At 37.6% G+C, this 18,409-nt stretch overlaps 2 protein-coding genes across 2 annotated transcripts in view; both read left to right on the top strand.

Moving 5' to 3' along the window:
* LOC123946028 (ankyrin repeat domain-containing protein 7-like) overlaps positions 1–13,432 on the top strand; it is a 45,824-nt gene extending 32,392 nt beyond the window's left edge. Inside the window, exons 9-15 of the mRNA XM_046011087.1 lie at positions 651–708; positions 821–1,014; positions 5,642–5,765; positions 6,076–6,134; positions 9,975–10,068; positions 12,598–12,671; positions 13,315–13,432. Of these exons, the coding sequence (XP_045867043.1) occupies positions 651–708; positions 821–1,014; positions 5,642–5,765; positions 6,076–6,134; positions 9,975–10,068; positions 12,598–12,671; positions 13,315–13,341 (630 nt within the window). The 3' untranslated portion in view covers positions 13,342–13,432. The remainder of the gene's footprint in view (positions 1–650; positions 709–820; positions 1,015–5,641; positions 5,766–6,075; positions 6,135–9,974; positions 10,069–12,597; positions 12,672–13,314) is intronic.
* Positions 13,433–15,191: 1,759 nt separating this feature from the next.
* The window catches only part of LOC123946509 (ankyrin repeat domain-containing protein 26-like), a 95,565-nt gene continuing 92,347 nt past the window's right edge, over positions 15,192–18,409 (top strand). Inside the window, exons 1-3 of the mRNA XM_046011871.1 lie at positions 15,192–15,261; positions 16,342–16,370; positions 16,458–16,530. Of these exons, the coding sequence (XP_045867827.1) occupies positions 15,192–15,261; positions 16,342–16,370; positions 16,458–16,530 (172 nt within the window). The remainder of the gene's footprint in view (positions 15,262–16,341; positions 16,371–16,457; positions 16,531–18,409) is intronic.

Genomic DNA, 18,409 nt, shown 5'->3' on the forward strand with positions numbered 1-18,409 from the left:
TAGCAGCAATGGCCACAGTCGACAAACTGTGGAAAGAACTAAGATGCCCTTCAACAGACAAATGGATAAAGAAGATATGGTCCATATATGCAATGGAGTATTTTGGCTCCATCAGGAAGGATGAATACCCAACTTTTGTATCAACATGGACGGGACTGGAGGAGATTATGCTGAGTGAAATAAATCAAGCAGAGAGAGTCAATTATCATATGGTTTCACTTACTTGTGGAGCATAAGGAATAACATGGAGGACATAGGGAGATGGAGAGGAGAAGGGAGTTGAGGGAAACTGGAAGGGGAGAAGAATCACGAGAGACTATGGACTCTGAAAAACAATCTGAGGGTTTTGAAGGGGCGGGGGGGTGGGAGGTTGGTTGAGCCTGGTGGTGGGTATTAAGGAGGGCACGTATTGCATGGAGCACTGGGTGTGGTACATAAACAATGAATTTTGGAACACACACATCTCATAATCCTCACCCCATGAGAAAATGTAGGCTAGTAAATGGCAGAACTGAGATTTGCATCTATATTTGAATGATTCCAAAACCCATGTTCTTTGTGTAGTGGTGCTCATTTGACAATGGTGAATATTACAATTATTTTACCAAATGTGTTATTGTAATCCTTAATACTATTAATTTTTTTTCTAGAATACCTCAAAACCAAACTTAAGAAAACTAATGAATGTTTCTCAGCGTTTCAAGAACTGTAAGCTGTTTGAAGACTTGTGTTATTCACTGATTTTTGTCCGTTCTTGTGTTAGTCAGTAATTCGAAATTACAGATATTTTCATATACTCTTTATTTTGTTTTTTACTAAGTGGAAACAAAACTTGGCCTTGTATCACCGGGAGATAAAACTGTATTTGAGGATGATAATTCTGATAACAAATGTGAAGATACGGTTGGCGTTCCTTCCAAACCATCAGTCGACGTCTGTGACTCTTCTGCTTTGCCATCACCAGATTCTATTCTAAAACCTCCTTTCACATTGTTAGGCCTTGGTCTTAGAAAGGTACGTTGTTTCATTTTAAACTTTTTCCCGATGTTTTTTTCATATTTCATCCTCTTGATCCGTATAATGAAAAGAATCGTAGGAAGAAATGGAAGTCCTCGAGATCATAAGAGAAAACAGTGTCATAATGGTAGAGAGGTAATTGGATTGAGATTTATAAAGGTTGGTGGGAGTAAACAGTTCTTAGGGATGCCATTATGGAAGGACAGAATTAGAAAGCAACTGGAAAGAACAGCTGTAGATGGATGTGAAGATGCGGGAGGACGCGAAGGGAAAGAATTCATTTAAGAAGGGCGAGATGAATGTAAACTTGCAGAGTTGAGAGAGATTATGATAAAAACACAATAGCAGTAGTGGGGCTATGGGAGAGCAGATACTCTACATTATAAAATATGGTAGAAATTATTTTAAGTGCAAATTAATAAAACGAAGTCAGGTAATTAAAAAAATGCTTAGACTCCTCTGAATGGCTTACAGCTTATTTCTATGAAGAAGTGGAAGAAAATTTTATCCTTAACTTTTAAGTTGATAAAGTGTGATATTGTGTATTTAATTTAGCAAAACCTGTGTTTATAGATAATGCAAAGTGAAATCTGTTTTAGGCCTTAATCAGATTTATTATGAATTTTAAATTTTGGCCATTATCTTTTTTTTTTTTTAAGATTTTATTTATTTTTCTGTGTGTTTGAGAGAGAGAGTATAAGAGCAGGGGGAAGGGCAGAGGAGAAGCAGACTCCCTACTGAGCAGGGAGCCTGATGCAGAACTCGATCCCAGGACCCTGGGATCATGACCTGAGCTGAAGGCAGATGCTTAACCAACTGAGCCAACCAGGTGCTCTTTCTTGTGGTTTCTAATTTATTTACTGTGTGGTATAATCTTGGTAAGTTTTAGAACCTTTTGAGAATAAAGAGAGGAGATAAGTAAACACCTTACGTAGTCTTTTCATTACTTAAAACTGAAATTTATGACTATGGAAGTGAGGTTCTCAATCTTTATCCATTAAATGAAATAAATTTTAAGCTGCAACACTTAAAGAAAAAATACAAAATTTTCTTTTTTTTTTTTAAAGATTTTATTTATTTGACAGACAGAGATCACAGGTAGGCAGAGAGGCAGGCAGATAGAGGAGTGGGGGGAAGCAGGCTCCCTGCTCAGCAGAGAGCCTGATGTGGGGCTCGATCCCAGGACCCTGGGATCATGAGCTGAGCTGAAGGCATAGACTTTAACCCACTGAGCCACCCAGGTGCCCCTAACATCTTGTTTCTTGATTCTGATTTATTTTTAATTGTATCTGCATATAATAGATACATACACACACATCAAATGAATGAACTCACAATTTATAGTTTTTTCCTAATATGAACTATTTGTCATTATAGAATCATAAGGAAGGAAAGGTTGCTAACAGAGTATACAGAATTATTTCTGGAAGATGATTTTTACTTTTTCAAATATCTCCAATAGTGGATACATTTTATATTATCAGGAAACTTTAGTATTCATAGCTATTAGTTTTGGGGGGTTCTTTTTAGATTTAAAAAATTTTAAGTAATCTCTATACCCAGCATGGGGCTTGAACTCACAACCCTGAGCTCAAGAGTCACACCCTCTTCCCACTGAGCGAGCCAGGAGCTCTGATAGTTGTTAAATTTAACATGTGAATTCTTTCATATCTGAAATTCAGAAATACTGGTGATTTTATTTATTTATGTTTTTTGTCCCTTTCTTCTTTCCTCATGTGAATATTGGGTTCTGCTTGATAATGACACATGTATTTGGAGGCTTTAAAACCTTTAACTTGGATGATCATGATTATTTTTTATACTAGATTCTTTCTCTGGTCCTTAACTACTGGTGAAATATGCTGCTCACAGTGGAATAAGAAAACCATGTGAGTTTTAAAATAGAGTTTTATATTTTTCTCATATATCATAGTAGTACTTAAAAATGCCTCAGAATTCTAAAAGCCCATATTTCTCTTATTAATATAAATCTTTTAAGATGAATTTTTAAAAATGAGTAGTCTTACAAAAATATTGAATTGGTGTTTTGCAGTTAAATCTTTATTAATCTTAAAAATGGTATTCATTACAGAAATGAATCTTGCTTATGTATATATTTTTTCTAAAGATTTATTTATTTCAGAGCAAGGGAGAGGGAGAGTTGGGGAGGGAGGAGGGACAGAGGGAGAGGAAGAGAGAGGGAAAGAAGCAGACTCCCTGCTGAGCAGGAGCGTGATGTGGGACTCAGTCTCACAAACCTGAGATCATCACCTTAGCCGAAATCAAGGGTCAGATGCTTAACCAACTGAGTCACCCAGGTGCCCATTAACTTGCCTACATTAATAAAAATATATTTTCTATCCTTGAAACTAATGTTGAAGTATGTAATTGAGATACTGAATCCCATGGTTCCCCCCCCCGCTTTTATTTTTGTTCTGATAATTTCAAGAGTTCTGTGTAGTTTTACATTATTTAATTATATCAGGTTGGTATATTTTAGTATATCTATATTTAGTATATATTTTTATTTTTATTTTTTTTAAAGATTTTTATGTTTTTATTTGACAGAGATATATCACAAGGAGGCAGAGAGGCAGGCAGAGAGAGAGGGGGAAAGCAGGCTCCCCACTGAGCAGAGCCCGATGCGGAGCTCGATCCCAGGAACCTGAGATCATGACCTGAGCTGAAGGCAGAGACTCAACCCACTGAGCCACCCAGGCACCCAATATTTATCTTTTTAACATCATGAGTAATGTCATTTTTCCTCCTCCAAATGTATTTGTCTAGAACTTTCTTCATAAATCTTCTGGGTGCTTTGGGATGTCTGGGTGGCTCAGTCAGTTAAGCATCTATCTTTGGTTCAGGTCATGATCCCAGGGTGCTGGGATTGAGTCCTGCATTGTGCTTCTTGTTCAGCGGGGAGACTGCTTCTCCCTCTCCCTGCCCTCCCTCTACTTGTACTCTCTGTCTCTGACAAATAAATAAATAAAATCTTTAAAAAAAAGTCTCCTGGGTGCTTTAAATTTGGTATGTCCCAGATTGAAGACATTGTTGCTGACCCTTTCTTCTTCCCTGACTTTTTGTAATCTGCTCTGTCATTTGTTTTCCCCATCCTAGTAGATAGCACCACTGAAACACTGAAGTAGGAAAAATCCTGGACTCCAAAGTTCCCTGAAATTACTACATCCAGGGGTACTTGGGCGGTTTGCTCAGTTAAGCATCCGACTGTTGGTGTTGGCTCAGGTCATGATCTCAGGGTCTTGGTATGAAGCCCTGGGTCGGGCTCCATACTGAGTAGGGAGTCTACTTGAGGATTCTCTCTCTTCCTCTCCCTCTGCTCCTTTACCTGCATGCACACACCCTCTCCTTCTAAATATAAATAAATTAAATCTTTTTAGAAAAAAAAAACATCACATCTCTACCTCTGAAAACAATAATACATTATGTTAATTAATTGAATTTAAATTAGAAAAAGGGGTGCCTGGGAGGCTAAGTCGGCTAAGCATCTGCCTTCAGCTCAGGGCATGACCCCAGGGTTCTGGGCTTGAGTCCCTCGTTGGGCTCCTTGCTCAGCGAGGAGTCTGCTTCTCTCTCTGCCTGCTACTCTTCTTGCTTGTGCTCTCTCTCTGACAAATAAATATAAAACCTTTAAAAAATATTAAAAAGCAAAAAAAGAAAAAAAATCACCACATTCAGTCACTCTCCATTCATTATTTTGTACCGGCTTCCCATTTTTCATATCTTACTATAATTCCCTCTCTCACCTACAATTTTGAAATCCTCTTCTGGTTTGGGTTCCTTTTTTTTTTTTTTTTTAAAGATTTTATTTATTTTCTTGACAGACAGATCACAAGTAGGCAGAGAGGCAGGCAGAGAGAGAGGAGGAAGCAGGCTCCCCGCTGGGCAGAAAGCCCGATGCAGGGCTCGATCACCCGCATCAGGGATCATGACCTGATGCTCCCTGATCACCTGAGCCGAAGGCAGAGGCTTTAACCCACTGAGCCACCCAGGTGCCCCTTTGTGCCTCATTGCTGTCAGAGTGACCTTTCTAGAATATATTTGTGGTGATGTAACTCCTCTGCTTCTTTAGTGGATACCCATTACCTGAAGGAGAAAGTCCATATTCCAGCATGACACTTGCCTTTTTTGTTTCAGTCCTGGTTTTCCGATTCTGTCTCTATCCCACTCCCAAAAATTGTGTTCCAGTTTTGCCATCTTCCGTAGCTATCGTCACTTACTGTGTTATTCCATATGTCATCCTTTTGCTCATTCTACCTTTTCTAGAATGCCCTTCACACCATCTTTGTGTATCTCTCTCTCAAGATACAGCCCTACCTTTGCAGCATTTCCCGAGCTTCCCATATACAACTGTTTTCCCCTTTGTGCCTTCTCTGTGCTTTATTCACTTCACCTGTAGAACTAGTAAATGATACTCTTCTGTTCTTATTTTTGTCCATCTCTATCCCTACTAGTATATATGGCAGTCTCTTTTATTTGTTTTTCCAGCTTCTCCCAGGACAGTGCCTATGACTTGACAGATTTGTCTTTCTCAGTGAGTGAGTGAGCACGTGAATTGATGTGATGTTTTCTGAAGTTGGGTTTTTGTTTTGTGTTGTTTTTATAGGAAGGAGAGGAGCAGCCAGCAATTGGAACAAAGGACGATGGTATTACTGAAAGTGTTCCACACGAGCAAACAGTTAATGACTGTTTGACTTCTGCTGACGGGGCAGATAAAAATGATAGACATGGTAAGTTAGTGAACATTGATGCATTTTTTTCTAGGCTTAAATACTAGTATAAAAAATATCACAGTATGTAGATCCAGTTATGTTACCCATTTCTTTAAGATATTTTTCGTGGTTTTTTTTTTTTTTTTTTGCTGTTTTTCTATTTAAGTAAACCAGCTTTTTCTTCCTGAAAATTCTTCAACCCTCTGAAAATCTTTACTGCTTTGACTTTTATTTTATTAAAGTATTCATGAAGGGGGATAGGCTTGTATATACATTTAAAATTCATAATACATATTCTCATTAATGTATCTGTGACTTTATTTTATAGTGATGCTGTCAGCATTAGGATTCGCAGAACAAAATGAAGAATCACCTTGGGATTCTGAGGTACTGTTTTATTATTATTTTAAAATAAGAGCATGGAGTGATTTTAAAACGTAAAAGGGAGGCTTAGACTTTACTCTCTCATCTCTACATTTTCTCATAAAAACTATTTCCTTATACTTTTTACCTGTAATTGATAAAATATTTATGTGCTAAATATAATAATCCAGCATAATACAGTTCTATTAATTTACAAACTTAACCTAATGAAAGCTGTGTAATATTAGTGCAGAAAACGGAGGCTTAGAAGTGATAAGGAATTAGTTTGTGTTTTGAAATTAAGTTATCTAAATAACCAAAGAATTACTCCAGGCCAGCTTATGGCCAGATATATGATTCTTTTTTTTTTTTTTTAATTAATTTGTTTATTTACAGCATAACAGTGTTCATTGTTTTGGCATCACACCCAGTGCTCCATGCAGTACGTGCCCTCCCTATTACCCACCACCTGGTTCCTCAACCTCCCACCCCCCGCCCCTTCAAAACCCTCTGGTTGTTTTTCAGAGTCCATAGTCTCTCATGGTTCATCTTCCCTTCCAATTTCCCACAACTCCCTTCTCCTCTCCATCTCCCCATGTCCTCCATGTTCTTTGTTATGCTCCACAAATAAGTGAAACCATATGATACTTGACTCTCTCTGCTTGACTTATTTCGCTCAGCATAATCTCTTCCAGTCCCGTCTATATTGCTACAAAAGTTGGGTATTCATCCTTTCTGATGGCAGCATAATACTCCATCATGTATATGTACCACATCTTCCTTATCCATTCGTATGGCCAGATATATGATTCTGTGGTGTATATGGATGTGCAAAACTCCTAATGAGATCTAGAAAGAGTTCGGATTTTAGTTTTTTACAAGTTGGAACTTGAAAAGATAATGCCTGGGACTTGAAAGTGTATCTCTCTCTCTCTATCTGTATGTATATGCATATGTATATGTATATTTTTAAAATATTTTGTGTATTTATGTATTTGAGAGAGAGAGAGTGAGAGAGTGGGAGGGAGAGGGAGAATCTGAAGCAGACCCCAGTCTGAGCACAGAGCTCAACTGAACCATTGCGGGGCCCTGAAACTCTTATATTTGGATTGTGAAGTAGATTTACAAGGAGCATTGGGATTATAATAAAAATTGCAATAATATAATGATATTAGTGGTATTATTACCACTGGTTTAGTGGTGTTTTGTTTATTTTTTAAAAGATTTTATTTATTTGAGAGAGAGAGAGAAAGGGAGCATGAGCGGGGGGAGGGGCAGAGGGCGAGGGAGAAGCAGGCTCCCCAGTATCATATGGGGCTAGATCCCGGAAATGCCCAGGCACCCCCGGTTTAGTGGTGTTTTCAACAGGTAAAAACTATTTCGGATCATTAAAATAGTATGCCTCGGGTATCTTTGTGGCAGCTGTACTTGTAGAAGCATAAGTGTAAGGTAAGGATGACCTTTTCTAAGGTGTCGCACTGTGGAAGGAGGTAAGAAGGGCCTGATCTCTTAGCACAAGGAGGTGCTCCACAGCGCTGCAAGCACCGTGTTTGAGTCAAAAGATAGGGTAGCATCCAGGTTCTGTCACTCGGTAGCTGTGGGATCCCAGAAAAACTTGTTTAACCTGTTTGAATGTCACAGACCTCATTTATAAAAATGGTTCTAATACCTACCTCTCAGGTATGTGTAATGAACAAATGTGAAAACACTTTGTAAACTGTTAAGGGCGCTGTAGAAATACAAGACAAAAATGATCACAGCAGTATTTAGTGATTTACTAAATATCGAGGACACTTTTTTGAAACGTGAAGATTTCTGAAGGGCAATAAAATAAATGGAAGTAGTGTCAAAAGAAGAGGAAAGTTAGAATGGACAGGTGGGTTTCTAGTTTGGGGTGTGTTAAATTTCAGTGACATTGTGTAGGTATACAGTTGACCCTTGAACAAGATGGGTTTGAATGTTTGTCCACTTACACTCAGATTTTTTTTGATACAGGACAGTACTGTTAATGTATTTTCTCTTCCTTATGATTTTCTTAATAACCTTTTCTTTAGTTTATATTGTAGGAATAGAGTATATAATATATAGGACATACAAAATGTGTTAATTGACTTTACGTTATTGGTAAGGTCAGCTTTAGGTTATAATTTACTCTGACCTTCCGTGCTCAGTTTACAGAGTCAAGGTCAAATGAGGATTAAGAAGTAGATTAGATCTAGAGATCTAATGATCTCTACTCTAGAGATCTAAGGTCTTCTATTTAAATATTTTGGTTTTTAATATACACTTTTGCTATTTTTAAGTCTAATTGCTTTTGAAGTAGGAAGTTCAATAGGAGATTAGTAAAGTTTTTGGGGAATCCAAAGTTATATGTGGAGTTTGGACTGCATGGCTATCAATGCCCTTAACCCTTGCATTGTGCAAGGGCCGATACCTAATATGGTGACTTGGTACTTGAGACCTTCTCAGTGAGCTTGTTGTTGTTATTTTTTAGAGAAAAAGAGAGAGAGAGAGCATGTGAGAGGGGTGGGGAGGGGCAGAAGAAGAGGGACAGATTCCCAAGTAGGCTTCATGCTCAGCGTGGAGCCCAACATGGGGCTTAATCTCCCAACCCTGAGATCATGAACTGAACTGAAATCAACAGTCAGTTGCTTAACTGACTGAGCCATATAGGCGCCCCCTCAGTGAGATTATTTTAAGTTTTTTGACCTTAAATACATTTGTTATTGAATACCAGCTATGTACCAGGCTGTACAAGTTGAGGGGTTAGGCTGTAGTGGTAGGAGCAGAAAAATAAGGAAACTACAACCCACTGTAAGTCACTGTTAGTAGTTCATATAAAGAAAATGGAAATGTTAGGTTAAGGAATATTGGGGGAGTTTGTAGTTAGGATGGGGATGAGAATGCGAATGGAATTTTGGTGGTCAGAAACGACCTCTCTGAGTGTGGCAAGAGCTGCCCAGTGAAGGATGAGAAGGACCAGTTGTGTGAAGGTCTTGGAGACCTTCTAGACATTCTAGACAGAGAGAACCGTGGATCACACCTGTTCATCATTTCACTCTAATGTCTTGGAATGACCAGGAGGCAGGAAGATCCACCCCATTGTCATAACCACTGGTATTATTGTTATTTGTAGAAATGAAAATGGGTATACTAAATTAAGTGCCTGGTAGCTTTTAGGTAATTAATAAATAAATGTTCTTCTTATTCCCTTATGAAAGCTTATTATACTTTTTGGAGAGTTTCATACCTATATCTAAAATTTTTTGCTATTATTTAAACATAATTCCAAGAAAAGTGTTTCTTCCTCCTTTGCCATTGCATCTAACCATTATCCTGTCAATAAAGTTGCCAAGCCTTTGTTTATCCAAATGAAGCAGCAGTAACCACACTGTACTCTTTATACTCAACATGACCTACTCCAGGTTTCTTAAGTCAAGTGTCCTATTTTAACATGGAAAAAGGTTCTGCTGTTAGGAACAGTTAAAATTTGTGGGAAATATACTTATTAAAGAATTTATTTAAATACATATTTTTAATATCCTTTTATTTTGGGGGGGAATGCAAAGGAGAGTTAGGTGTTTTTGTTAGTTCCTGTTGAAATGTACATATAAGTCAGTGTTCTGTCCAAGAAAATATTTACTCTGGCATTTGATGTTCAGTTTACAGTCAGTGGCCAAATGAAGGTTAAACATTCCACTTAATTTAGAAAGCATATATGAAGTTTTTAAATGTTTCAGTTTCCAGTAACATGCTTTTCTTATTTGTGAGTCTGATTACTATCAAAGTAGGAAATTCAGATATTTTCTTAGAAAAGGATTAGGAAATCTTTACACAACTCATTTTTGTTGTCCATTTTAACAGAGTAATTCTGAGAGTCTTCCAGAGAAATACATTGATCATTTATCTGGAAATGCAGATCAGAAAGGGACAAGTACATTAAATGAACAAGTAGAAGGTAAGAATTGTATTTTATTAGAAAGTCACTTGATAAAATATTGATTTAAAATGGGAATACTGATATATTTAAATATCCAAAGAAAATCACCTATTGAATAGATAGAGAGGAGAAAGATTGAAAGGGAGATAAGTTGAAGTCTTATTAGGTGTCAGGAACAGGTGAAACTGAGGGTGCCACAAAGGAGCTAAATCAGTGGTTCCATTTCAAGATACTCTAAGAACAAAGGAACGTCAGGAAATAAGTGGAAAGGATAAAAAGAGTGACTGATGAGAAAGTCAGAGAATACAGGGAGTAAATGAAGGACAATAAGCAGCTCTTAGAGTGGAAGGTGGTAAAATAAAATAATTCTTTTATTTTTTTATTTTCTTTTTAAAATTTTTATTAACATATAATGTATTGGTAGCTGCAGAGGTATAGGTCTGTGAATCTCCAGGTGTACACATACCCTCCCCAATGTCCATAACCCCACCAAAATAATTCTCTTAAATGAGGAGCCGACTATTTGAAATGCAGGAATAATATCAGGTGAGCTTCTGGTACCAAAACCTGTCAGAGTAGGATACCAAAATTTTCCTGCTCTTACTGCTTTCCTCATGGTTGGGAAGACATTCAGGACTGCTGTGGTTGATTTTGCAGAGCTATGTTCTAGTCAGTGATGACTGTGTGTATCTTAATGGCATAAAAATGGTGGTACTTCATAAATAGTATCATTGAGTACAAAGTAAGAGTATTGGAAAGAAGAATGGAGGAGGGTCAGTGCGGGGGAAATCAAGGAAACTTTAGCTGTGATAAAAAGTCCATTAGAAAGCTTATGACTTTTGGGGCACCCGGGTGGCTCAGTGGGTTGGGCCGCTGCCTTCGGCTCAGGTCATGGTCCCAGAGTCCTGGGATCGAGTCCCACATCAGGCTCTCTGCTCAGCCGGGGAGCCTGCTTCTCCCCTTCTCCCTCTCTCTCTGCCTATTTGTAATCTCTGTCTGTCAAATAAATAAATAAAATCTTTAAGGAAAAAAAAAAAAGAAAGCTTATGACTTTTAAGACGTTTCCAGTTTCGAAGACTTGATAGTGACAAACGTGAGGCTTACTTCTAGAGGGTTAAGTTAAGGTAAAGGAACGTGGTAGTAGACACAGTATGGACTAGAATTTCTCCAACTTTAGTAAATCATTGGAAACATTGCTAAAAATGCAGATTGTGAGCCTCAGGTCTGGGATTCTGCATTCTGACCTCTCAGGTGATGCCAGTGTCTGTTGTCCCTGTGTCATGTGCTCTGTAGCAAGGGATTTCTTTCTTTTTTTTTTTTTTTTTTTAAGATTTTATTTATCCGTCTGACAGAGAGAGATCACAAGTAGGCAGAGAGGCAGGCAGAGAGAGAGAGAGAGAGGGAAGCAAGCTCCCTGCTGAGCAGAGAGCCGGATGCGGGACTCGATCCCAGGACCCTGAGATCATGACCTGAGCCGAAGGCAGCGGCTTAACCCACTGAGCCACCCAGGCGCCCCTGTAGCAAGGGATTTCTATAGAGAAATCTGGATAGTTCAGGATACCATGGGAACAAGGAAAAGCATTATTTATTTTTATTTGTGAGCATATTTTTAGCTAGAAGGGAGCGAGGAGATGCAGAAAGAGAGGTTATAGATGTGAGATACTAGTGCTGAATAAAGAGGAAAGAATTGGTGAAGATAAACCCTAACAAAAGGGGTGTAAAAGCAGAACAATCAAGACCATAGATCCAGAAGTAACTCTGTTTTAAGGATTTCTTTATTTATTTTAGGGAGAGAGAATTAGAGAGACAGTGAGTGATTAGGGGCACGGGCAAAGGCAGAGGGAGAGAGATGCCTCAAACAGGCTCACTTCTGAGCCCAGCGCCCAATGTGGAGCTCAATCCTGGGACTGTGCCATCATGACGTGAGCCGAAATCAATAGCCAGATGGCCAATCTGCTACTCCAGCCATGCGCCCCCAGAAACTACTTTGAAGAAGAGGGATAGTGACGGGAACGAGGGAAAAAAGAAAGGCACGTTAGCTGAGAATTTTGGAGGTGAGGAGGAAACTCCAGAGAATTCCCGTGAGATGGCCTGAGGGTTTTTGCGCTAGAACAGATTCAATCACAGCTGCTCCACAAAGAATACTGAAAGCAGATGGAGTGCTAGACATGGGGTAAATCATAGCCATGTAATCATCCTCCTCAGATCTACTGGACATCAAAGATATATGTTAGATCGGTATTCATTATTTAAATGAGATACGGAAGCTATAGCTTTTTATTTTTTTAAACATAGGTAATTTATTGGTACTATCGCTGATTCCAAAAACCCTTTAAAAACTGACCTTGTCTACCAAATCAAACTACTTTTGGAAACAAAAGAAATCATAGGGTTGGTTACCTACATGCTGAAATTGTTAGTATCAGTAAGTATGACATTGATTCTGAAATAGAAAAGATTTTCAGTGCCTAAGAGTTCTGAGGCAATTACATAGAATTCTTCCATTTTGATAGTCATATTGAAAGCTTATTGTACATTATTTCTTAGATGTGTTTTATATACCTTCTTGCATGAGTGGATCAAGAAACTTTAAGATGGCTAAACTAGAGGATACCAGAAATGTAGGCATACGAGTAGCCCACATGGGTATGGACAAAATGAGTACTTTTATTAACCATTATCCTACAAGTGTATATCCAAGCCAATCAATTCATAATGTTTCTCTGATGAAAACTCAATTATACATTCAGTTGAGCTATCATTACAAATGTGGACTGCCTAAATTACAGGACAAATGGAAGAACGTGGTTAATACTTGTAGTATAATGGTAAAAAGGATTCTGCTGTACTGCATTAAGGATGTGCTGTTGCATTCTGCCATTGGCTTTCATGTTTGTCCACTCAGGGTCATGATTTATTCCTCTCATTAAAAGTTGCTTCTCTCCCCATCAGTCAGCATGTTCACATTGGTATACGTGCAGTCTTCTATATTAGTTATGCTCCTTTGAAACATCATCTGACTTTTGAAATCCTAACTGCATGTTCTGTTGAGCATATGTTTTGTATTTTTGTTCATACTTATAATGGGTTCATATTTCTGTCTTGTCACTGTCCTAACCCACCTTCCTATCTCTAGAAACAGAAAATGAAAACCTAATGTAATCACAGCCAGGCATGAGGATTCATCTTAGTACTAACTGCATGAATATTTAGTTGGCTTTCATATGTACATATAATTAACTATATGTCCCTTTTGCATTTTAGACTCTCCAGGAAAATATTCTTTTTTGAAGGTAAAACTTATATTTTTATTTTGAATTTTTAACTACAGATTGTATGAAATGTACATTACGTACTAATCATATTGTTTCAATACCTCTTCAGCCTACTGTCGAGGAGAAAGATTCTGTTCCTAAGAAAGGAGGAGAAATGGAGGAAAAACAAACATCCAAATCAGGTTTTTTTAAATAGAAATATAATAATGGAAAGAAGTATATTTAAATATTTGAAATGCTCACAGTCTTCTTCTGAATTATTATTTTTTTTTGGCTAAGTTTAAGTGAAGGATTGGATATAAATAAGGTCAATGTTATTGCTGATAACCATGTTAGAACAAAAGATATTTACAAGCCTAAGAAAAAGAGCTTTTGAAAAATGTAAACTTTAGCTCAATTATTTTAAAAGGAAGAGCAGACTATTTGAAATACAAGAATAATATCAAGTGAGTTTCTGGTACCAAAACCCGTCAGAGTACCAAAAATTTCCCCCTCTTCCTGCTTTCCTCATAGTTGGGAAGACATTAAGGACTGACATGGCTGATTATTCAGAGCTATGTCCTAGTCAGCAATAAGTGTGTCTGTATTAATAGCTTATAAAATGGTGGTACTTCATAAATAGTATCATTGAGTGCAAAGTAAGGGAATTGGAAGGAACAAGAGAGCAGGGTCAGTTCAGGGGAATCAAGGAAGCTTTAGCCATGATTCAAAGTCCATTAGAAAGTTTATGACTTTTAAGACATTTCCAGTTTTGAAGAATTGATAGTGACGAACGTGAGGCTTGCTTCTGGAAGGTGAAGTTAAGGTGAAGGATTGTGGCAGCAGACTCAGTATAGACCAGAATTTCTCCAATTTTACTGAATCATTGGAGACCTTGTTAAAAATGCACATTGTGAGGGACGCGTGGGTGGCTCAGTGCATTAAGCCTCTGTCTTGTGCTCAGGTCATGATCTCACGATCCTGGGATTGAGCCCCATATCGGGTTCTTTACTCAGCAGGGAGCCTGCTTCCCCCTCTCTCTCTGCCTGCCTCTCTGCCCACTTGTGATCTCTCTTTGTCAAAGAAAGAAATAAAATCTTTGAAAAAATTTTTTTAAAAAATGAATATTCTGAGCAGCAGGTCTGGGATCCTGCATTCTGACCTGTCAGATGATGCGAATGTCAAAGGTCCTTGGGTCATGTGCTCTGTAGCAAGGGTGTAGACTTCCACACAGAGACATCTGGAAAGGCCACTGGATACTTCAAGACACCATAGGATCAAGGAAAACCCATTATTTTGTTTTTTATTATGAGCATGTTTTTAGCTAGAGGGGAGCAAGGAGATGCAGAAAGAGAGGTTATAGATGTAAGATACTAGTGCTAAATAAAGAGGAAAGAAGTGGTGGAGATAATCCCTAATAAAAAGGGTGTAAAAGCAGAGCAATCAAGACCATAGATCCACAAGTAAGTCTTTTATTAGGATTTATTTTCTTTATTTGTTTTAGGGAGACAGAATGAGAGAGACAGTGAACGATCAGGGGGAGGGGCAAAGGCAGAGGGAGAGAGATTCCTCAAATAGGCTCACTTCTGAGCCTGGAGCTCGATGCAGGGTTCAATCTGAGGACCCTGCCCTCATGACCTGAGTCGAAATCAAGAGCCGGATGCTGAATCCACTATTCCATCCAGGCACTCCCAGAAATTACTTTTTGAAGGGGCATAGTGAAGGGGGAATGAGGGAAAAGGGAAAGGCACCTTAGCTGGTAAATTTTGGAGTTGTGGAGGAAACTCAAGAGAATTCACTTTGGATGGCTTGAGGGTATTCGTATTGAGGGCAGACTAAATCACAGCTGCTCCACAGAGAATACTGAAAGCAGATGGAGCGCTAGACATGGGGTCAATCATAGCCACGTATTCATCCTCCTCATGTCTACTGGACATCAAAGTTATGTGTTGTATCGGTATTCATTATTTAAATGGGATTCGGAAGCTATGGCTTTTTTTTTTTTTTTTTTTTAAGATAGGTAATTTATTGGGACTATTGCTGATTCCAAAAACTGTTCAAAGTCTGACATGATCTTGGGTCACCTGTGTGGCTCAGTTGGTTATGCTGCTGCTTTCGGCTCAAGTCATGATCCTAGGATCTTGGGATCGTGTCCCCACATGGGGCTCCTTGCTCAGCGGGGAACCTGCTTCTCTGCCTCTATCTGACACTCTGCCTGCTTTTGGGCCCTCTCTCTGACAAATAAATAAAATCTTTAAAAAAGAAAAAAAGACAAGATCTACCAAATCACAGTAGTTTTGGAAACAAAAGAAGTTACAGTGTTGGTTCCCTAAATGCTAAAATTTTTATTCTCAGTAAGCATGACACTGATTCTGAAATACAAAAGATTTTCAGTACCTAAGAGTTCTGTGTCATTTAAATAGATTTTTTTCCCCATTTTGGTAGTCATATTTCCACAGTGAAAGCTTATTGTACATTATTTCTTAGATGTGTTTTATATACCTTCTTGAGTGAGCGGATCAAGAAACTTTAAGACGGCTAAACTAGAGGACACAACAAATGTAGGCATACCAGTAGCCCACGTGGGTATGGATTTAAATGAGTACTTTCAGTAACTATTATCCTAAAAGTGTATATCCACGCTGATCAATTCATAACATTTTCTCTGATGATAACTCAATTATGTATTCAGTTGAACTATCATCAGAAGTGTGTACTGCCTAAATTATGGGAGAAATTGAAGAACATGGTAAATACTTATAGTCTAATGGTATAAATGATTCTGTTGTACTACCCTAAGGATGTGATGTAGCATTGTACCATTGGCTTTCTCATTTGTCCACTCAGGGTCATGATTTGTTCTCTCATTAGAAATTGCTTTTCTTCCCAACCTACCTTCCTGTCTCCAGAAACAGAACACCAAAACCTAATGTAATCAGAGCCAGGCACAAGGATTCAGCTTAGTACCAACTGCATGAATGTTTACTTGGCTCTCATATTTACATATAATTAAGTATATGTCCCTTTTGCTTTTTAGATTCTCCAGGAAAATTTTCTTACTTGAAGGTAAAACATACTTTTATTTTGAATTTTTAACTACAGATTGTATGAAATGTACATTGTCTTAATTGTGTTGTTTCAATACCCATTCAGCCTGGTGTTGAAGTAAACCATTCTCTTCCTAATAAACCAGGAGAAATGGAGGAAAAAGAAACATCCGAATCAGGTAAATTTTACAATAGAAATTTAACTGTGGAAAGTAGTACAGTAAAAATATTTGAAACGCTCACAGTCTTTTTATTCTGAATTCCTTTTTTTTTTTTGCAATTTTAAGTGAAGTATTTGATATTAATAAGGTAGATGTTATTGCTGATATCCATGTTTGAACAAAAGATATTTATAAGTGTAAGAAGAAGAGATTTTAAAAATGTAAGCTTTAGCTCAAGTTTCTACTTTTATGTTTTAAATTCCTAATGTTCCCAGTTTGGAGCCCTTTTAATTCCTAGGGCTTCCCAGAAGTTAGTTATTAGACTCTAACCTTTTTCTGGTGTTCACAATGTTTATCCGAATTCTGAACTTTACTTAGAGTCTAGCTTTATTTGCTAACATGTGAATTGTGTTTTAAGTTTATTTCATCTTAGTGTCGATGTTCATCATCTTAAGCCAAACAGATGTTCTGATTAGCAGATGTGTGTGTGTGTGTGTGTGTGTGTGTGTGTGTCTGTGGTGTGTTTGATTATTTGAAATGCGGGAAGTAAGTAGTTATATCTTAATATTTGGTAGACATAATCTTTTACAACAGAAATTCTGAAACTCATTGGCCTGTGGGTCCTTTTAGACTTTTTAAAAATTATTGGGAATTCCAAAGAACTTCTGTTTAAGTGTGTTCCATCTGTTGATATTTACAATAGTAGAAATTAAAACAAACATAAAGAAGCAAATATACGTAAAATTTGTTAGCCTTTAGAGCTATGACCCATCAATCATGCAAGTTGTGATATTATCACGTGTTGTATGTTCAGAAAACTTTACCATACACTGAAGAAGGGAATGAGTGAAAATGTCAAATATCATTTATCATTGTTGTGAAAATAGTTTTGACCTCTTGGATCCTGTGAATGGATGGATCCTGGAACTCCGTGGATTCTCAGATGACGTGTGAGAACTGTTTTAAACCCTCTACAGGGTTCATGGATTCAAAGTGTTAACAGGGCCCTTTGGATGAAATGGGCATTAAGGTTTCATTCCTGCATTTCTTGCTTTTTGCTTTCACTTTTCTTAAGAGGTGTAAATCAGACAATCTTGTTTTAAAAAAAGGAAAATATTTTTATTATATATTCATTTTTTGTTTCATGGCACTGTAGTTTTTGGATCTAGTGTGGCCCGAGACTTAGTCTGTCTTTACATGGAAATGATCACATCCCCCAAGGCTTTCTTTTCTCATATAAACTTCTGTTTGTCTAAGACTTAAAGATTTCTGAAGATATTGGTGTATTGAGGAAAGACCATCTCATTGGAATTTAAGTAGTACCATTCATTAAAAGTTTTTAAAAATGAATGTCTTTAGAATAGATAGTATGTATTTAAACAAATAAAGGGGCACCTGGGTGGCTCAGTGGGTTAAAGCCTCTGCCTTTGGCTCAGGTCATAATCCCAGGGTCCTGGGATGGAGCCCTGCATCAGGCTCTCTGCTCAGCGGGGAGTCTGCTTCCCATTCTCTCTCTGCCTGCCTCTCTGCCTACCTGTGATCTCTGTCAAATAAATAAATAAAATCTTTAAACATAAAATAAATGGTTAGAAATAAATTTTGTTATCCAAAATTTTATAACCTGGTAAATTTTAGTCATTATTGAACAAAAACTCTTATGGAATACTGAATATGTAATAGAGCATGGGGAATAAATTAAACTATGTAATACTAGAGAATACAAAAAATGAGAGGCAGTTCAATTCATCTGTGTGAATGGCAGGTATAGGCCATGTAAAATACAATAAGCTATGAATGAGTAGTAATACATCTGGGAGAAGAGCAGAACATGGGACTGCTTCTCTGACAAAAGAATTTATACAAATTAGTCAAGCTTGTCTTATTATTTACATTCTAA

The sequence above is a fragment of the Meles meles genome, chromosome 7 (assembly GCF_922984935.1).
Source record: "Meles meles chromosome 7, mMelMel3.1 paternal haplotype, whole genome shotgun sequence".
Taxonomy (NCBI): Eukaryota; Metazoa; Chordata; class Mammalia; order Carnivora; family Mustelidae; genus Meles; species Meles meles.